General features: G+C 35.6%; 1 protein-coding gene across 4 annotated transcripts; it reads right to left on the bottom strand.

The window, feature by feature from the left end:
- Positions 1-3,979: 3,979 nt before the first annotated feature.
- On the bottom strand, positions 3,980-21,562 carry LOC128212541 (uncharacterized protein DDB_G0280205-like). Of its 4 annotated transcripts, none has more exons than XM_052918029.1 (13): positions 21,412-21,562; positions 17,658-18,406; positions 16,879-17,168; positions 16,213-16,333; positions 15,810-15,939; positions 14,395-14,424; positions 13,829-13,920; positions 13,136-13,259; positions 11,925-12,047; positions 11,205-11,335; positions 10,092-10,168; positions 7,948-8,075; positions 3,980-7,425 (listed from the first exon to the last, which is right to left on the bottom strand). In XM_052918029.1, the coding sequence occupies exons 2-13, from the start codon at positions 18,390-18,392 to the stop codon at positions 7,286-7,288; spliced, it is 2,121 nt and encodes a 706-aa protein (XP_052773989.1). In that variant the 5' UTR covers positions 18,393-18,406; positions 21,412-21,562; the 3' UTR covers positions 3,980-7,285. The 4 variants fall into 4 exon arrangements, with proteins under 4 accessions (XP_052773989.1, XP_052773990.1, XP_052773991.1 ...); XM_052918030.1 differs by having other exon boundaries at positions 21,428-21,561; XM_052918031.1 differs by having other exon boundaries at positions 21,516-21,561.
- Between the last annotated feature and the right edge of the window lie 1,309 nt (positions 21,563-22,871).

Below are 22,871 nucleotides of genomic sequence, written 5' to 3'. Positions count from 1 at the left end.
ACATATATTATCTCAGTTGGCTCTCATTTTGGTCGCAAAGTAGCCTGATCACCAATGAACGCTAGTAGCATTTCTGAGCATTCGTTTTGATTGAGTGCCATGAATAAAGTTATTGATTTTGGGTCTTATGGCTAGGTTTTTATCTATATAGCTTCTGTCTCCACAGTTCGACAGTATTGTTTTGATCCCTACGCGTTCCGCCTTTTACTACAACGTATTTCTTTGGCCTTAAGTAAAACATTCCCCTCTTCCTAACACCTTTTATTCCGCTGGCGTATCTCTTAAGTCTTAAATCAATAAAACTGCGACGTTAAGTTATATCTCTTAAAAGCACAAGCATTCGAGCCATTATTCTTTCGTTTAGGTGGAATGAATTTCTTTTGTGTGGCTCTCGAGTCGACAATTATATGTTTTGGACGAACCGGAGATTTAGCAGCATCACGTTTTCGACGAACCGATTTTTCCTCCGCATCACGTTTGGGACAAATATTTTTTATCCGTATAAAACTTTGGACGTAGCGCAGTTACATCAGCATTACGTTTTGGACGAACTGTGTTTCCTCCGAAACACGTTTTGGACGAAGCAGAGTTTTATCCGCATCACGTTTTGGACGAAGTGCAGTTTTATCAGTATCCCGTTTTGGACGAAGTGCAGTTTTATCGGCATCACGTTTTGGACGAAGTGCACTTTTATCGGTATCCCGTTTTGAACGAAGTGCAGTTTTATCGGCATCCCGTTTTGGACGAAGCGCAGTTTTATCAGTATCCCGTTTTTGACGAAGCGCAAATTTATCAGCATCCCGTTTTGGACGAAGCGCAGTTTTATCGGCATCCCGTTTTGGACGAAGTGCAGTTTTATCGGCATCCCGTTTTGGACGAAGTGCAGTTTTATTGGTATCCCGTTTTGGACGAAGCGCAAATTTATCAGCATCCGGTTTTGGACGAAGCGCAGTTTTATCGGCATCACGTTTTGGACGAAGCGCAGTTTTATCAGTATCACGTTTTGGACGAAGTTCAATTTTATCACCATCACGCTTTGGACGAAGCGCAGTTTTATCAGTATCCCGTTTTGGACGAAGTGCAGTTTTATCAGTATCACGTTTTGGACGAAGTGCAGTTTTATCAGTATCACGTTTTGGACGGAGTGCTTTATCGGTATGCCGTTTTGGACGAAGCGCAGATTTATCAGTATCCCGTTTTGGACGAAGTGCAGTTTTATCAGTATCACGTTTTGGACGAAGTGCAGTTTTATCAGTATCACGTTTTGGACGAAGCGCAGTTTTATCAGCATCCCGTTTTGGACAAAGTGCAGTTTTATCAGTATCACGTTTTGGACGGAGTGCTTTATCGGTATCCCGTTTTGGACGAAGCCCAGATTTATCAGTATCCCGTTTTGGACGAAGCGCAGAATTATCAGTATCCCGTTTTGGACAAAGTGCAGTTTTATCAGTAACACGTTTTGGACGGAGTGCTTTATCGGTATCCCGTTTTGGACGAAGCGCAGATTTATCAGTATCCCGTTTTGGACGAAGCGCAGTTTTATCGGCATCACGCTTTGGACGAAGCGCAGTTTTATCAGCATCCCGTTTTGACCGAAGGGCAGTTTTATTAGCATCCCGTTTTGGACGAAGCGCAGTTTTATCAGCATTCCGTTTTGGACGAAGCGCAGTTTTATCGGCATCCCGTTTTGGACGAAGTGCAGTTTTATCGGTATCCCGTTTTGACCGAAGCGCAGTTTTATTAGCATCCCGTTTTGGGCGAAGTGCAATTTTATCACCATCACGCTTTGGACGAGGCGCAGTTTTATCAGTGTCCCGTTTTGGTCGAAGTGCAGTTTTATCAGTATCCCGTTTTGGACGAAGTGCAGTTTTGTCGGTATCCCGTTTTGGACGAAGTGCAGTTTTATCAGCATCCCGTTTTGGACGAAGCGCAGTTTTATCAGCATCACGCTTTGGACGAAGCGCAGTTTTAACAGTATCCCGTTTTGGACGAAGCGCAGTTTTATCAGGACGAAGCGCATTTTTATCAGCATCACTATTTAGACGAAGCGGAATTTCATTAGCATCACGTTTTGGACGTAGCAAAGTTTCATCAGCATCCCGTTTTCGACGGTGCGTAATTTCATGAGCTTCACGTTTTGGGAGTAGCGCAGTTTCATCAGCTTTACGCTTTGGACGAAGCGCAATTTCACCAGCTTCACGTTTTGGACGCAGCGTAGTTTTACCAGTTTTACGTTTTGGTGGTAGCACAGTTTCATCAGCAAAACGTTTTGACCGAAGCGCAGTTTCATTTCTAAAACGTTTAGGACGAAGCACAAGTTCATTAGCTTCACGTTTTGGACGTAGCGCAGTATCATTAGTTTCACGTTTTGGGTGTAGCGCAGTTTCATAAGCTTCACGTTTTGGACGTAGCGCAGTATCATTAGCTTCACGTTTTGGACGTAGCGCAGTATCATTAGCTTCACGTTTTGGACGTAGCGCAGTATCATTAGCTTCACGTTTTGGACGTAGCGCAGTATCATTAGTTTCACGTTTTGGACGTAGCGCAGTTTCATTAGCTTCACGTTTTGGACGTAGCGCAGTATCATTAGCTTCACGTTTTGGACGTAGCGCAGTATCATTAGCTTCACGTTTTGGACGTAGCGCAGTATCATTAGCTTCACGTTTTGGACGTAGCGCAGTATCATTAGCTTCACGTTTTGGACGTAGCGCAGTTTCATAAGCTTCACGTTTTGGACGTAGCGCAGTATCATTAGCTTCACGTTTTGGACGTAGCGCAGTATCATTAGCTTCACGTTTTGGACGTAGCGCATTATCAATAGCTTCACGTTTTGAGCGTAGCGCAGTTTCAGAGGCTAAAAGTTTTGGACGTAAAGCATTTTCAATAGCTTCATGTTTTAGACGTACCGCAGTTTCAGCTTCATGTTTTGGTCGTAGCGCTGTTCGATCACGTTTTTGGCGAAGTTGTGTTTCATCAGCTACAAGTTTTAGACGTAGCAGCGTGTCAGTCACACGTCTTGCTCGTGCCGTAGGGTTCACACCGACAGTCAGTCCCAGTGATTGCTTGTACACTGAAAAAAAAACCGTTGTATAAAACAGGAAGATATTATCTCAGACGAAAACGATTTTTTTTCGTTTTATCGGATTAAAGATCATATAAGTGAAAAGAATGGTCATAATAAATAATAACTAATTCTATGAAATAGAACTAAAAAAAGGCCAACAAATATAAATAAACACATAAATAAATAAAGAGAACGAGTAAACGATACATACCTGGGTTGGATTTAACAGGTAATGTCAAATCAATCAAAAGAAATGCCAATACGTGCAATCCAGTTAACATGGTGTTATTTTATAAAGTATAATCAGTATATCCAAGTTTTGCTTAGGCGTTTGTGAACTAAAATTTCCCTTAAGCTGTTTTTGTACAATACAGCTGCTTTGTCAAAAATAAATGACCATTTTGTTTTTAAGTAAAGGTCTTGTATATTTATATTATACAGTTTTGCGATATTGTATTAATGGTTGATTTTATCAATTGAAAGGTTTTGACAAGGCTAATAGGTTGACTCATGACTGAATCATACCTTAATGGAGTCGTAGAAAAATATTTTGATAAAGATCTGTAATAACAAAAATAAGTTAAGCGCAGTACTAATGCTATTAATTGTGTTATACAAATGAATTAAGTGTAGCTGAATAACAAAGTGGCAAATAATGAAATAAAAAATGTATTCCTACGTCATTAGACTACGTGTTATTGACTGTCTGTAACATCTACTTAAATTATTTAAGCACCTGAAAATATTTTTACAGACCTTAAGCTAACAAACAAACTGTAGTTTGGTAAGCAAACAACATGCAACCATAGCGTGTTGTCTTTTCGGTTAGATCGTGTTTTTTAGCCTTATGATGTGTGGGTGTCAAAATTCAAGCATTTATATAAGCGTATGTGACTTGTAAAAACAACAACAATATATCAAATAGTGTTTATAGCTTATTACAACATTGTTGAAGATACACGAAGATAGACAAACAGACAAACAGCCAGACAGAACTTTATTGCCGTAAACATGTAAAAAAAAACATGCATTCAACTGTTGATAAACCATAATTTGAATAAGAAAATATAATATAGACAAAACATATTAATGATACATGGCATTTGAACAGATTAATGTCTAATACATTCAATTTTATTATGCACATATACTTCATTATAAACAGGTATAAAGTCTGTATATGTAGGCAAAATATAATTATATGAAGCTAAAACATTATTTCAAAGATAAAAAGTCATGAAAAGTAAACCCTCATTATAAAGCTAAGACTTCATTATATAAAGTCAGATCATCATTATGTTAAGTTGGAACATCATTGAATAAAGTCAAAAAATCATTATGTAAAGTCATCAATATTTTTTCGTCTTTGTATTTACAACCTTTTTCGACCTTCGACCATTCAACCTTACCGTTGCAAGATTTCCAACATGTTTCTGTCGCGTATCCCATGTGATATTTCGAAATAGATTTCGGGCATGTTGCAAATCTTGCAACGGCAACTATTGTATGGACAGAACTGATGACCTTGGTCGTATCATCGACACGGTTCACCTTTTGAAGGACAGTTTAAAAACATTGAAACTTAACAAACTTGCCTATAAATGTTATTTAAATACACAAATCATATACAAATGAATAACCAATGTTTGAATGTGAACACATTATATATATTTAAAGTTATAGAAAGTACGTGCATTTCAAAGTGATTGTGGAAAGATACACAAATATTTGATTTTGAATAGCTTAAATAAGCATTAAAGTAAAAAATGCACCGTCATGTACCGTGATCCTATACGAAATTCATAAATTACTTTATCTATTTTTTTTTGCTATCTTCGCAGAGTTCGAGTTAAAGCATCACTAATTGTCATCCAAAGTGCATGCAGTTTTTTTTTATTTAGGAGTATACATTAATTGTAAGAATAATCAAGAGCTGTCACAGAGACAGCGCGCTTGATTTTTCTGCCGCTTTTAAGGTTAAGTATGCAAAGTTTGGGTGAAGCATGCATGGATCAATATAAAATGAAATAACATACAAAACCTTAACAATAATTTCTATGTCAAATAATAAAGGGGAAAACTTTGCATTAAATGCAAGAAAAAGTTAACATGTTTGGTTGTATAAAGTTTCAATGGAATACATCAAGTAGTTATTGACTTAAATCTGCTTACATGCAAAACCTTAAACAAAGTGTGACCCTGAGGCCAATGCCAGGGTGAGTAGTCTAGATCTCCTTATTCTTTGAATGGTCGAGCCAAGTCATTTGTGTCACTTTTTTTTACTTTATTCAACAATGGACTCATATTATTTATAAGCACAATTGAAATTCTGACAAACATCTAAAAAATATAACTACGACACTTCAACACTTTCTATCTCAATAAATACAATACAAAAGTACCAAGTTGTAACACAATCTTGGAAAGGCTGAGATCACAGAAACATTAGAGAGAGATTATAGAAGTTTACATAACACAACAATACAAAAGTAGAAAAAAAAAATATTAAATAGACACTCTCTCATGGATCAAATTAAGGTTTATATTTCATTTTGAACAAACACCACTTAATATTCGTTCCAAATATTCGTTAATTCAATTTTTCTGTGAAGTTTTCAGATATTTATGAACAAAAGCTCTTATTGAGCTCCTAATGAAGATTCGTCACTGCAAGAAGCGATTGCTTACATGCCACATGAAATTAAATACAATCAGACTTATTCTGTTCAATATGAAGAACTTCGGTATCAAATATTCGCGGTCCCATTGCCATTACTAGCCAGAATATTGGGGCCGCTGTCGCGGTCCCTGCAGCCCCAGCTCCTACGTGCCTGAAAAGTCCCTTTAATTTAAACAACAAACTGGTTGACCACACTAAGGCATTCATATGTAACAGGTGTTAAGTAACACTATAAGCTCAATTAATGATTATATCAATCTCTTTTGTCCACACTTGTCAGGCAAAGTTAAGAAAATCAAAAGGCCCTGTGCAACCAGTAGTTTGTTTCTTTATCCTGAAAATAAACGTATATACTGACCATAAGCTTTGTTCTAATGAATTGTTTGGCTAGGTTGTTTTTTGCAAGATAAAGCTTTTTTTGAATTTGCAATGCATCTAAAAGAAAATTTAATTACACTTATCGTATATCAAACTGAACTCATTGGCCCAATGATATTAAGTTTCATAAATGGGCCTCCTAGATCATGGCTAAGTTAATAAAAAACACTCTAAAATCATTTTATTTTTAAATTTGGATATGGAACTAAAGACAATTGAATCAGGTTATTTCAAACATACAGAACTACCAAAGATCATTAAAGAAGGACAGCATATATAGCGATAAAGTCTTAACAAAATAATATCATTACTTAGGAGGTTCACATACTATAACCCTACAATTAACCACACAGAAACTGATTAAACATATCACAGACAACATTACACATAAAACACAATACAACTACACAAGTACTAGTATGGTGTTTTTCAAAGTCTCAAGTTACTTCTCCTTTAAGCCTGAGCAGTGGCTTATGTATGAAGGAAAACATTGAACTCTATGTAAGTGTGACCTAAACTCTAAGTCACCTTGCCAAAGAACACAAGCATTGGTACATCACTTGCTCCTGTGTGCTCAATGATAATCAGCTCAATATATCTTAAAAAAGAACTAGTTTTTGAGTAACAGTCAAGGTTTGATTTTTTGCACAACAACAGCGACAACTAAAATGACACCAAAGCTATGACATTACCTTAAAGCTGCACTCTCACAAGTTGTAAGTTTTGACACTTTTTAAAATAGTTGTCTCAGAATCGGCTGATTTGGACATGAATGCCTTCAATTCAGTCAAATTAAATAATTCACAATAGATTAAATCTCAAATGTTTGGTAAAACTGCAGCAAAGTTCATTTTCTTCAAGTGTTAGTAATGCCATAAATAATCAATTTTCAAACTTAAATATGATAAATTGCGATCTGATCTTTGTCAACAGTCTTTTATTACCATTTTCCAGACATTTACCCCAAAATTGGCCCATTCAAAGACAAAAAATAAAAATGTGGTCAAAACGATTCAAACTGGCAGCTTTAACTTTTTTCTTTGAATAACAGACTTGCTAAAAATCAATCTAGTGTTAATAAACCATGAGTTGATCAACATGATTTCGTACAATTTATGGCTCATCAAAATATTACATCCAAGTAGCTTTTGAGTATTGTTCATTCAGTCATCACAGACATTTGTAAAGTTATCTCCCCCGGCGTCTGACTGTACTTGAGGCACAACCACCGTCTTTCTGTTGAGATACTCATCAAGATGGCGGAGAATATCTCTCGGGTTCTTTTTTGCTCGTATCTCCAACTCTGTTAAAAGACATGACATTGTCATAGAAACAATAGCTATTACCTCTGTCCATTAATGTTTTATATAATAATACATGTAAACTATGATTGGCAATAAATTGAGGATTCCTTTCACACAGTTACCCGCTGTACTTTGCCCTCCGATGTCATTATATAAGTTTGATAAAAGTAAGGTTTTAAGCAATATTGTTTAATAGACTGTTCCCCCGGCCACTTTAATAACAATATGCACACAGAATGACTACATTTTAATTAAATTTTTTAGAAAATATTTATGTTGCGGTAATAAAAGAAGAGTTAAAGTGATTCAAGTTTTTTTTTACTTTTACAAATGAAGTATTGCTGATGTTAAATATTATGAATAAAAAGTAGATCGTTTAGCCCTGTATAAATGTTTTGACTTCCAAAAAGATCAAACTAATTGTAGTCATCAATCTTGGAAATCATATGACAAACACCTTTACACAAATAACTCTCTAAAGAAATGGTATCTTTCTGTTTATTTCAAATTCCAATACAAACCTTTAATAACATATCCTGAGTCTGAGATTGTCTTGCCCTGTGTCTTCCAAACCTGGTACATTTGGAAGTAGAGAGCTGCGTAGAACTCGTTGACCACGGACATAACATCACCTCGACGATTACACTCCCTGAAAAATAGTACCAACAATGAAGGTAAGGTTGTTCTCAAGTTCTTTTTGAAAGTAAAGCACTGGTTAGAACTTGTTCAGCACCGACATGTTTAGAACTCGTTCAGCACCGACATGTTTAGAACTCATTCAGCATCAACATGTTTAGAACTCGTTCAGCACCGACATGTTTAGAACTCATTCAGCACCGACATGTTTAGAACTCATTCAGCACCAACATGTTTAGAACTCATTCAGCACCGACATGTTTAGAACTCGTTCAGCACTGACATGTTTAGAACTCGTTCAGCACCGACATGTTTAGAACTCATTCAGCACCAACATGTTTAGAACTCATTCAGCACCGACATGTTTAGAACTCATTCAGCACCAACATGTTTAGAACTCGTTCAGCACCGACATGTTTAGAACTCATTCAGCACCGACATGTTTAGAACTGGTTCAGCACTGACATGTTTAGAACTCATTCAGCACCAACATGTTTAGAACTCATTCAGCACCGACATGTTTAGAACTCGTTCAGCACTGACATGTTTAGAACTCGTTCAGCACCGACATGTTTAGAACTCGATCAGCATCGACATGTTTAGAACTTGTTCAGCATCGACATAACATCACCTCTAAGATTACACTCCTTGAAATAGTAGCAAATAGTAGCAACAAATAGAGTAAGATTTTGTTTATTTTGTTCTCTCTTTAGAAGTAAAGAGGAGTGTAGAACTCCTTCACCAATGACATGACATCCCCTAGATTATATCGCTCCCTGAAAATGGTCCCAACAACCAAACAAGCATAAGATTTTGTTATCATGTACAATTTGAAAGTAAAGCGCTAGGTAGAACTTGTTCACCACAAACAATACAACGCCTGGTCAATTACACTGCCAGAAATAGTAGCAACAATAAAGGTTAGGTTTATTCTCATGTTCTATCTGAAAGCGAAGTGCTGGTTAAATCTTGTTCACCACAAACATAACAACACCTCGATTACGCATCGATTACACTCCCTGAAAAAAAATTCCAACGATAAGCATAAGAATTTGTTTATTTTGTTCACATGTTCTATTTGGAAGTAGAGCTGCTCAGAACTTGTTCACCACAGACATGACAGCCCTGTATCCAGTTTCCTATCATAGGCATTATACCAGATATTGATGTCAGATTTTAGATGGTATGCTAACCTCGACATTTTACCAGAAAGTGACTTCAGAAATTGGACGGTATCCTTAAACATTAGAATTATACCCGGTAATACCGGAAATTTGATGTTTGATTTTGGACAGTGAGATCCTAATATAGGCTTTAATATTTAATTGGAAAAGTCGGTTTTATATCAGGAATAGATGTCTGTTAGAAGGCAGCTTTTGGTCCATATCCTAACGTCAGCTTCACATATAAGGAAAATATGACAGTTAGAAGGCAGCTTTTAGTCCATATCCTAACGTCAGCTTCACATATAAGGAAAAGATGACAGTTAGAAGGCAGCTTTTAGTCCATATCCTAACGTCAGCTTCACATATAAGGAAAAGATGACAGTTAGAAGGCAGCTTTTAGTCAGTATTCTAACATTGGCCTTCATAGTCAGTTAGACATCAGATTTTTGGTCGCCAACATCACCACAGGAATCCAACTTCTATACTACATGCATGATATGCAGTGCTCTAGCTAGGCCTAAATAGCAGGGTGGGGCATCCTACCCCCCTTTTCTAGCACACTCAGCTGCCTTTTTACTACACCTTCCTGATCCCTTTTGTTTAACAAAGTAAATTTCAGAAATATGTATAAAACAACAAATATACATAATTTTAACACTAAAGTATAGATAACAGCTAAGGAAATCATAACAAACTATTAGTATTGAAAGTAGTTTCAACACATACACAATATGAATTGACCCTTGCAAGTGCCCCATTTAGGCTCATTAAATGCGCATCAAAAGTGCCCTTTCTGACCTAGCACCCTGCCCTTTTTAAATTCTGGCTGGATATGACACAGGATCACTAACTATGTTACTCACTTGTTAAGGAGATCTTCTCGGAGTGTTTGAAGTGTGATCCTAGATAGGTTAATGCCCATCACACAGAATGGGAAATTCTGAAAGCATAAAAATGGCAGATAATGAAGATTTCACTAGTCTAGTCCATGATTATGTTGATCCCTGTTATCAAGGGGTTGAGAGTGGTCTAGTGGTATAAATGTCCGCCTCTCACCCAAGAGGTTGTAGGTTTGATCCCCATCAGGGATACTTTCTCATGGTCTCTCAAAAAGGACACAGTGCTGGTTTCTGCCCAGGATACTGACTCAAGAGTGATTCTATAAGCTCATAGCTTTCGTCACAATCGAGCTAAAATAAATTTGTATATACTATCCCTGTCATCAAATATGGTGAAGTGTAACGGTTACCACCTAACTAAAATTAAATTACTGTACATAAAGCAACATAACTGCTTGAAGTGAAGAGAAAGCCAGTATTTATATCATTGGCCAGGGACATCTCTTTAGGTAAACTCCACACAGCAGTTATCTACCTCTGCTGTTCAGTAATCAAAGTCATCACACATACCATCTGATGTTGATCAAATCATGTGTCTTGATTTAAAATATCTTGAAAAATGTTCTAATTTCAAATATATTTTAACTTTGAGACATGAACCATTCATATATATTAAGGATAAAATGAAAATAATATGACAATGAGATCAAATAACTAAACCAAATGGTGGCAGACATCTTTTATGTACGTCAAAAAAGAAACTTTGCAAATAGTGTAGGGAACTGCTTTTTTTTAAATGGATGGTGGGGGGGGGGGTCTTTCGGAATGTTAAGCTGATTCCATGGATCCATTTTTACCCGCCCCATGGAAAATGTTATAGAAATTCAAGAATAATGATTTGGAAATACATTGTAAAAAAATCTGTATATGTCACTGGTCAGGGACATTTTCTTTGGGTTTTTGGGTTATGTGAATACATTTCACCAAAAGTTTATCAGAGTTTTTACCCTGCTCATGGAAACAAAAAGGTTGAAACTCAAGGAAATGAGAATGTATGATTATATCACTGGCCATGCAGGGACATCTTCATAGTTTCCTTCATAACTTACATAAGATTCATTACAACCCTACATATACCTGTGTTGGATGAATGGAGAGTCTGTATATATCACTGGCCAGAGACATCTTCTTAGGGTCCTTGAGAATATAGAGCAGGTTCATGAGACCCAGAAGTCCTGCACCTCGAAGGTCTGTAGAAGGGTCCATCCCTGGAGGAAGGTGAGAATAAGATGTTAAAGAAAAAGCTTACGATCATTCCACTATAATCAAAGTGACATGAAACAAAAGTGGTCTAGTTGTTCAGGTGTCTGCCTCCCACCCAAGAGCCACTCAAAATGGTTTCTACCCAGGAATTGACTCAAGAGGGATTCTATAAGCTATACGCATTTGTCACAATTAAGCTACAGAAATTAGTATACTCTAAACTCAAGGTGAAAACTGCCAAATGTTGAACTTGGTAACTGTTTCATTTTCAATTTGCACAATTATGTCATGATAACTTAATGCAATAGATGCCTGACTTACAATTCATAAGCTGGTGGTATCTCCCTTTAAAATAGCAACATTCAAGGGAGACCACCACTCTTCACAAAATGTTCCAAGTTGAGTGGTCTTTCATGAACTTAAGCATCAAATATGTTAGAAAACATACCAGTAAATATATTAAACATTACGGTAGTCCAATTTTGGTAATACACATGTATTTAGCATGTTAATTTTGATGATGATATATTTTGTAATTCGAGTCTGAAAATCACTGCCTTGCATGTTTCCTTAGCAATATAAGAAGTGCCTTACCTTGAAATCCAATCTCCTCCCAGTGACTGCCCATTCTAGGGCAGTCAAACTTGGACCCAGTCAGGCTCTTGTATATTGTCTGTAAAGTCCGCATATGGATGGTGTTATCATTGCTAAGTTGACCTGAAAGAGCAAGACAGTCTCCATTGTAAAATAAGATTAATATGGAATATTATGTAAGCCAGTTGAGTGGGTTTATATCCTTTTGAGTTGCTTGGTAGAGTCAATATCGCATGAGACCGCCTGTATACTCCCTTTTATCCTCTTTATTATTAAACTCATTTCATCATCACCATCTCCATCCCCTTTATCATAACAATCATTTTTAAATTATTATCAACATCATGTTGCCCTGGTAATTTTCATCACCAATAAATTATTGTATTTGTCATCATTATGATCATCATTACTCATCACCATTATCATCAAAAGTTTATCCAGCCCCTCAAGCAACCCCTACCTCTAAGACTGTCATTTTGATACTTATGTTCATGCTCCTAATAATGATAATGATCTAGACACTTTTCCATCAAATTATAAGTAAAAAATGGGAAACGACCCAAGGAAAGATTACATTATGGTAGGTAAGAGTGCACATTTTTCAAATATGCACAACACTTGTGAATGATAAATATCTGTTTTGAAATATCAATATTTATACGCATTGTTGCAGGACTTTTTTGCAGATTCTATAATGCTTAAAACCACACCTTGCCGTTCAAATTATCAGGATCAAAATAATCATAATTACTGTCAAAGATTTTAATGCTTTACAATGACAAAAACTATTAACAATTTTTTGCCCAGCACATTACTTCAAGTAACTTTTGCAAGCCTTGGTAAAATAAATCATATACAGTGCATACATAAAGCCAATGGCTTAACATCCAAAGCTGTAGTGAAGGGTTTTAGCCAGGTTATATAAAGTGCAGGGTGCTGCAGAAAAGGGACAGGGTGCTATTGCGCCTAATTGAAGTAGATAATATCTTCTTTACTGCCAATTATGTCACGTTTGTATGAATTTACCCATATTTTCAGTTTTAATCAAATAAAAGAAACTTTTAAGCATTTAATTCAATGTATGCAGGAGGGTGCACATACTGGTCACAAGGAGAGCAGAAGGATGCTACCAAAAAAAGGACAGGGTGCAGCATCCTTCCATAACTTTTTATCTAAAACACCAATAGTTAAACATCCCAATCTGTACATACTAGCAGCAATACAGAAGACCCTTTCTCTTTCAGACAGGAGATCTCGGTGAAGTTTTGGAGGCCCAAACAACAAATTAACGAACGCAGATAAGCCCCGCCTCTCTACATTGCACTTGATACCGCCCTGAAATAACAATACAAACTTAAATTAGATCATTTTAAAAAAAATCTGCAAAGCAAAGCAACAAAATAGAATCAACATATCTAATGACATTTTAGAGGCCCTAAATCACATTCTCAACTTTTTACAGCCCTGAAATTTTCAGACTAAATTGAGACTAATTAAGGAATACAGTAGTCAACATAATAACACAAATGATATGAAAAAAGCCTTTCTCTTTGGGAAAATTAATAACACCAAGGGTATGAAAATCAATTTTTTGGGGAAAACAAACCAACAGTTGACATAACTAGAGCACAACAACTAGCTGACGCCATCAATCTTCTGTGTTTCTGTCAGAAGGGGGCATAACTCAATTTTCATTACACCCAGAATTATGGACTTTGCTAGCATGTGTGTATTGTCTCTGGCAATATGTGTATAAAGTTTCATTAAAAAATATTGAAAAAAAAATTGAGTAATGGGGAAGGTTGAAGTTTTTGGAATCTGACAACAATGACACCAAGGCTGTCACAATACAATACAGATGTCAACTTCTTTTTGTCAAAATTCAGACAAGCCAGAAATGTTACCTTGACATTGGAGAAGTCTTGTGTTTTCATGGCTTCAATGAACTCGTAAGTGGACATGGGTTTAACTGTTTCTACTATGGTGGGCTCCACACCTGGGGAAAATAAAGTGTTTAATACAAAAAAAATATAACATGCAAAAACCTTTTACCACCAAAATTTATGTCTTCTATCAAGTATTTTTCTTTTTATCAATGTTGGATTGAAATGACCTTCCAAAAATACCCCCATGCAAGTTTTGCATCAGTCGATCACCAAATGTTGCATAAACAGACAAAATACCCCCACCAAGTGTTGCATAAACAGACAAAATACCCCCACAAAATGTTGCATTAACAGTCAAAATACCACCACCAAATGTTGCATAAATGACAAAATACCCCCACCAAATGTTGCATAAATAAACAAAATACCCCTGACCAATGTTTGCATCAGCAGACAAAATACCCCATTTAATTTATGAATAAGCAGTCAAAATTCTCCAACAAATTTTTGAATAAGCAGCAAAATTTTGATTGTGTCCATATTCAATACAATGCCTCAATCAGGAAAATAAGGAAGTGTTATACCTCTAGCCTCAGTGCTTGTGCCCTTGAAACCTGTGAACATGAAACAAATAGAGATCAACCACATAAACAAGGCAGTGAATAGTGTACACATTAACTGTAACAGTCGAAGGCGATGAAACCATTCAATTCCCATTCACCAGTGTAATGTGATTTTAATATGGCAAAATACTTTTCTCATGGTGGTAAACTATGAGAGCAGAATATTTTGTTTCTTTATAATAACAAACAAAGCAAACATTACTCTGAGTAGTATATCCAGTTGTGTTATAACTAAGGACTTATATTTAACAGTCAGTGAAATATTATACAATAGTATTGACTAAGGACTCTGAAAAGAAAAGAACAACCATTGTCAGAAAATTATGTTTCTTTGGAAACTGTGAAGTGCTATAAAAACAATGTGTATTGCTATGAAAACAATGTGTGTTACTATGAAATAAATGTGTTTTCTATGAAAGAAAGGTGTGTTGCTATGAAAACAATGTGTTTTTTTATGAAAACAAGGTGTGTTGCTATGAAAACAAGGTGTGTTGCTATGTTTTGCTATGAAAACAAGGTGTGTTGCTATGTTTTGCTATGAAAACAAGGTGTGTTGCTATGAAAACAAGGTGTGTTGCTATGTTTTGCTATGAAAACAAGGTGTGTTGCTATGAAAACAAGGTGTGTTGCTATGTTTTGCTATGAAAACAAGGTGTGTTGCTATGAAAACAAGGTGTGTATGAAAACAAGGTGTGTTGCTATGAAAACAATGTGTGTTGCTATGAAAACACGGTGTGTTGCTATGTTTTGCTATGAAAACAAGGTGTGTTGCTATGTTTTGCTATGAAAACAAGGTGTGTTGCTATGTTTTGCTATGAAAACAAGGTGTGTTGCTATGTTTTGCTATGAAAACAAGGTGTGTTGCTATGTTTTGCTATGAAAACAAGGTGTGTTGCTATGAAAACAAGGTGTGTTGCTATGAAAACAAGGTGTGTTGCTATGTGTTGCTATGAAAACAAGGTGTGTTGCTATAAAAACAAGGTGTGTTGCTATGAAAACAAGGTGTTTTGCTATCTTTTGCTATGAAAACAAGGTGTGTTGCTATGTTTTGCTATGAAAACAAGGTGTGTTGCTATGAAAACAAGGTGTGTTGCTACGAAAACAATGTGTGTTGCTATGAAAACAACATGTGTTGCTATGAAAACAATGTACACAAGTGTTGCTATGAAATCAATGTGTGTTGCTACGAAAGCAACATGTATCGCTATGAAAACAATGTGTGTTGCTATAAAAAACAACATGTGTTGCTATGAAACAATGTGTGTTGCTATGAAAACAATGTGTGTTGCTATGAAAACAATGTGTGTTGCGATGAAAACAACAAGTATTGCTGAGAACAATGTTTGTTGCTTTGGGAATGAAACCCTCCATCTTACCAGCCTGTATAGTAGTAACTTTGTCCCACTCATCCTGTGCAGCTTCAAGGCCACTGTGGCTAGGCGCAAATGTTGCAGTGACAACAGTAGGTTGATTAACAGGCTGTGTCTGAGGTATAGAAACCACATCCTGAAAATTACCAACATAACAAGAAGGCCTTTCTTTTGAATTTCAGAGTATGTCTTTAACTTTAATCTTACTTCAACATCTATAGCATTGGGAAAATTTCCATTATTTTTAGACAAAGATAACATAAACATGAAACTAACAGTGTAATTTAAAAATATGTTTTTGCCAAAAACCAATAATTATGTGAATTTTCATCCTAAACCATCATCCAAAACCATCTAACTGCAGTAGATGAATTTAACTAAGCTCTAAAATAATTGTAAGAACACTAACCACATTCTGTACTTGAGTTGTCGGCTTTATAATAGCCACAGGTTTCTGGCCCACAGCAGCTTTCCCTGCACCAGGGGAGGTAATTACACTGGAGGCAGATGTAAATGGAAGAGTTGTCTCCCTTAATAGAAATAAATAAATGTTTTCAACTCCATCTTAAACATTAAAAGGCCATGTCAATGTACACAGCTTTTTTTTCGTAGAGAAACAAATACAGTAACTGGGCATTGACTCTTATAAGAAACAATTGAGATTTAACATTTTAAAGCTGCAATCTCAAAGATGAACCGTTTTGACAATTGTTTTATCTCTTGTTAGAATGAGCCAAATTTTGCATTCATGTCTAAAATCCAGATATATAAGACTGCTGACAAAGAATCAGATCGCAGTTTTTCATACTTACATTCGGAAATTGATTTATTATGCCAAAAAAACTCATTTTTCTTAAAGCATTAGTAACGCTTTTAGTCACAAAACTTAAACTTTCACATGATAAGACTGGTTCATTCCAAGACAAAAAAAATTGTCTAAATGGTTAATCTGAGAGAGTTCAGCTTTAATGTAAATGCAAATACTGTCGCAATGTGTCAAAACCTCTGATGTTATACTTTTTATGTAAATCAATCCATCATTCATAGTAATTTTCAGCATTCACATATAAAGTACCTTGAATCCACCCTGCTACTGTTCACCACCCCAACAGATGGCTGAATCCCTACTGACCCACTTGGGACAGTGGCTGGTTTGCTTGATTGACCACCCTGTGCCTGGAGTTCTGGGGCTGGATATATAGGTGCTGGAGGTTTTGGAGCTGAAGTTTGAGAGACTGGGACTGGATGGGTTGGCCCCTGCTTTTGTTGGGCGGCTGGAGGGAGATCAAAGTCAAACTCATCATCAGAATTCTCCTCCTGTTTCTCTGTCATCATAATACCACTAAGACTCACGTCTGTGGCTATCTGAATGTAATGTACAATCATTTGTTTCATAATGTGTACGAGTAAGAAAAATATAGAATACAAGCTCTGTTGTTTATTCAAAGTCATAATACATTTATGGAATGTGTCATGTTGCAAAAAGAACAATGTGGGTAAGGTTACTATGCCCAATAAATACTCTTCTCTAGTTGAGATAACGTAGGAAAATATCAAACAAGGTAAACATGACCTTATTTAACGTATTTAACGTATCAATGGAAAAAAAATACACATTCAACAAGCATTCCGCCTTGGTCAATGGGTTTCGACTGTACATGTACATCTCATGACTATATCTTGCCAGGCAGATATAACATTATAAACAAAATATGCAAACATGTAGTGTTTCATGGAAACATGACTTATGGTGTAAATTCTGAAAAGCTGAACAATGAAGCCCCTTGATATAAAAAAATGACACAAATGGTATCATTAATGTAAAAAATATGGAAGAGAATGAAAGAGTTTTACCGTATTATCACCATGGGCAATCTCCTTCCCTGTTTCAATCACTGCTTTTATTTCTGTGTCCAGCTGTTTCAGATCAGAGAACTCCTTAGACTGAGTGCTGTAGGCTTCATTTGACTCTTCGCCAGTTTTTTTTGTAGATTTTTGTTTCTCACTAAGAGATGGGACTCCAGATGATATCATTGGTCTTAATGGTTCTTTGACTTTCCCAGATCTGCTATCAACTTTGTTCTTGTCATTACCATCAGTGACATTGGTATTCTTATTAGTCTCATCTTTCTTGTCCATAACCTTTTCATTTTGTGTTTTCAAAGGATCTTTATTAGCTGCAGAATTATTCGAATCAGCTGCCTCTATAATTGAGCTTCCTGAATGAACATTTTCATCATCAAACCTTTCCTTTCCATGAGTTTCTTCACTATTGTCTGCATTTTTATTCTGACCATTGGAATCATCATCAGCACTTATTGCATTAACATCACCAACATCATTGACACCTTCAAAAACATTGAAACATGTATCTGCCTTGCTATTGTCATCAAATATCTGTTCTTCTTGAGGTGCACTATCTGGCTCAGAAACAATTATAGATGGAGCTTCAATGCTGGCTTGAAACAGGTTTGTCAGATCTGGTGGTTTGCCTCTTGGGGTTTCAATGTCCAATAAAATCTGATCATGGTCAGCTTCATCATCCTCACCGAACACTAGATCTATTGGAGCATCAGTACTGTCAGCCATGTTGAAATTTTTAACTAAAATATAAACATAAATTCAATCTTCAGGGTTGTTTGTTGTTGTTTTTCAACATTTATGGAAGGATCAGACTTTTCTGTTTGAATAAAAATAATTTGGACTAAATTTATGAATTCCCATTTTCATAGATATTAACAAAAATGCAGACTTAAATTACCCTTTAGAAATAGACAGAGATAAAGCAATGTTATAAATAGGGATGGTTTCTTAAAGAAAACCAGATAAATAAGTCTGCCAAAAAAGTTTTTGGTTGAATTTTATGCTGATTTTTTTTTCATTAAACATTACATTGAGATTTTATCATTTCACATTGACTAAAAATGACATTATAAACTATTTGATTTGGCTCCACATAATTTCAGTCTGAAATATTTTTTAGTCAGCAAAAATAACACTAATCTCTCCAATTAAACATTTTTGCATGAAAGGTGTGATATTTATTTCTGGCGTTTATGAGGTGAAATATGAGGCTGGGTTTACACAACAACGTTTGGACCAACATTTACTGACATTGATGAAGTTGTAAAGATTTTGCCTTTGCTAGATTCCAATGGCAAAGTGGACTTACATGATGGCGGTGGTAAACTAAGCCGACCACTTGTAAAATGGAGATCAACAGTAGTCATTCTAAAATGCCATCCAGGCTTTTTCTGTTTACTGATGTTTAGCCCAGGGGTTCCATTAAGAATTTGAAACTGGAAGTATGAACTTCCTTTCTATCAATTTTGGAAGTTTTTCACTGAAATTTCGAAGTTGAAGTCTCCCGAAAACAGTATTTTTTCCCACTTTTTTCAACCAGTATGTTAAAAATAAAATAATATGCAATTATAACCTGCCATATTCACAGCCTTATATTAAAATACTTCAATTTACTGAAACACTGATTGAAATTGTGACCATAAAAGTAATATTGACACAGGTTTTGATATTTTGAACTTCCAAGCTTTCAACTTTGGAAGTTTTCTTCAAAATTATGGAAGTTTTTTGTACTTCCAAGGAATCAACTTTGGAAGTTTTAACCCATTTCTAGGGAGTAATATACTTCCAAACTTCCTTTAACGGAAGCCCTGGTTTAGCCTGGACGGCATTAAAGAATGACAAAGGCCAATGGGTACCCGACAAAGGGCAAGCTATGGTAAACTTCCCACAGCTAATCCATAACTTAGGTGACATGACTTTGGACAGCAATTCCTAACTACATGTAAGCCTTAGACACATGCAAACTTCCAAAGACGTTCAATGGATAAGTTCACCATTGCCAACATCTCCATGGATGTTTGCCAACAAAGTCCAACTTATTCAAATTATGTACAACTTAATCAAGGAACGTTTACAATTTTTAATTTTCATTGTAGAACCTCGCTTTCAGTGGCAGGTTTTGCTGATCTTGGTTTTTTAAATTTCGAACAAAGTTGTAGACAACTTAGGCTAAATCATGTACACAAAATATTTTATGACAAATGTCCAAGTTATATGATGGATAATTTTACCACATGTACCAGAGTTCACTCATATGGCAGTAGATCCAACTTAAAATTTTATGTCCCACATAATGGTGGTTTTACAGCAGCTTCTTTTTATTATAATGGTATACGGGATTGGAACATGCTTCCAAATAACATCAAAGACACAGAATAAAAGTATGTCTTTCAGAAATTAGTCAAAACTAACCTCTTAGTCTTAAAGGAGATGGAGAAGTTTGAAAAGTCTGTCTTTTTGTATTCATAATTTTTATGTATTAGATAAATATAAGTGCGCTTTCTAAGAATACGCACAATTTTTATATAGTTGCTTTGGTAATTTTTAAATATTCCTTAACTAGTTGTATAAGTGTGTGGTATATTATATAATTATGTGATACTGATAGTAGTTTATTTGTGATTAATGTCATATTTTAATTTAATTCATCTGATATAATATTATATAATACTGTTCACTAAATCATTTAATGCCAACTTTAATACCTTAGACATGGACCCCGTAGGAAATAAGCTTTTGTACTTGTGCAAATCTTTACTGGTTATCCTGTGCAATGTCATTTATTATGTTAAACTTTATTTGGTAATAAATTAGATAGCTTTATCATTAACACCAGAAGTAATACTTGTTTACTTTTAGTAGATCTAGTATTATGTATTTCATGTTAAAATTTCTGTGATATAACTTATTAGGACTCTAAATATAATGCAAATACAATATGTGATATATCTTATATTGATGTAAAATATACCGTTATTGACATAATGCATGAATAAAATTACTACTACTACAAACGGAAAACAACTAAAACGGGATACTGTAGTCTGTACAGTACACCGACGTTTAGTCTAAAATAATACACGTGTTATACGGGATTCTTCCAATCCCTAACGTCTAAACGGGAATGTGCAAAAAACGGGGGTGTTTTAAAAATATTGAAATTGTTTTAAGTGAAGTATTTTATGGTTGAAATTGATCATAAAGAGTTTTATTCATATTTTACCATGTAAGTGAAATGTTATTTTGCACTAAACAAGCATATAATGCATTAAAACAAGTTGTTTACCTTTCCAATAAAACGAAAATTGACTGACACAGACAACAATAATGCGAAGGGGAACAACTTGATACAATCGTAATAACTCGGCCTCCTCCGACAAAGCTTCGAGATAGACCTCGTTATACAATCGTAACAACTCAGCCATGGCCGAAATGTTCCGAGCGATTTAAAACTGTGCCCTAAAGCCTTGCAGGTGCCCTACCTGTATATATCGTTATGTTTTGACAGAATGAAATGAAGAAAAGCCGTCAAACTCACTATTATAAGTTGGATATTTAATTTTTGTGAACGGAACTAATATAAAATAACATTATCTGGTAATATTTCTTGTTTTTATGATATTTTATAGACGTCATATGCTTTAACCGGGATCCCATTCGGAACAACTACCCACTTTTGATACTAAACAATTTGTACGTGAAGGATTTGCCATATCAAAAATCTAAAAAAAATCCGTCAACGTACAATTATTTGGACTAACCGACGTTTATTTCCAAACGTCAACAAAGTTTTGGCATGTTAAAACTGCATGTGACATGATTCATTTACAGGCATAAACAGTTCAATACAATGCAACAGCCATTGATCTTCTTGAAGACTACCATACGATATGCACTTGACAGCTGTAGTGTAAACAATCAATATTTTGTTACACTTGATTGAAAACAATGTAAAGAGTCAAAACGGTTCAATCTAAAAACGGTCTGAACTGGAAGGGATCTGGTTGTTTCGTTACCTTTCCATTTCATAACCGCTCAATCTTGGTAATTTCGCAACCATTGTCACGGACCTATAATTTTTTTAATTTGTAACCGTTGAGAAATTATTTGGTAACCATCAATGAACACGGTGTTAAATTTATGTCAGCACACTTACGATATCACCTCCTTAAGTGTATTGTTCGATACTGAATGCATATGGCACAGCAATGAAGACACCAGTTGGGAGACATTCCACAAATTCCCGCTAATAACAAGCTAATAAGTAGCATTACTCGATTGAGCGCCATGTTATGTTTCATGTTTTAATGTCACATTCCATTTAATGCGCATCCTTTCAAACCGAATTCCGACAAAAACAGCCTAAAATTTACATTTATTTTTTTATTAATTTCCGGCAAAAACATTATTCACAATAAAACATATCAGCACATTTGAAACACAAATAAGCATATTCAAACACATGTACATGATAAAATATAGGATAAACATGATTCAACAGTGTCAGTAGAATCGAATGCACTAACGAGTGCACTAACAAACTGCGCTTATCGGACAACCAAATGCACATGTTTATATATCTACATGTATGATACAAATCGGGTTACAAACCATGGATAACTCTAAACTGTGCGCGTTAATACAGTGAAAATTCATTCCCCCCACCCCCACCTGGGGTCATCGGAGCTGGAATTCGCCCTAGTCCACCTAAATTGCCGTCAATGAGTCTTTTGACGATTTCTTTACTATGGCAGACTCGTGACGTCCACCATCCCAGCAAAAAGTAGCGAACGGTCCCTGCGCAGAGATTCCTCGTGGCCACAATTTTGAAATTATCTTTGTTATAAATTTAAATTTCTACGAAAATACTATTGTCTACTATTAAACACATAGTTATTCATCTCATTATGCCAAATAACATGTTCAGATATCATAAAACACTTACATGTGTCGTTTGTTTATCAAGTATCCCGATATCTGTAAATCTGGGGAAAATCTGACAGGTTGTGTATAGTTTAGAACGGTATTTGTGACCCAGAATATATTTATGTGAAAATAACGACTCTAATGACAAATTCAATCCAGTTTAGATCACTGTCGCGTATGTATTGAACAATTTTGTCATTATTATTTAACATCGATGCATAACATTACTATATATTATTTCGCCCGGTGTTAAATGGTAGAGAGTTGTAGCGTTACAGG

This window comes from Mya arenaria, chromosome 12 (genome assembly GCF_026914265.1).
Source record: "Mya arenaria isolate MELC-2E11 chromosome 12, ASM2691426v1".
Lineage (NCBI taxonomy): Eukaryota > Metazoa > Mollusca > Bivalvia > Myida > Myidae > Mya > Mya arenaria.
Note: the sequence above shows the minus strand (reverse complement) of the source record. Positions and strands in the feature narration are given on the sequence as shown.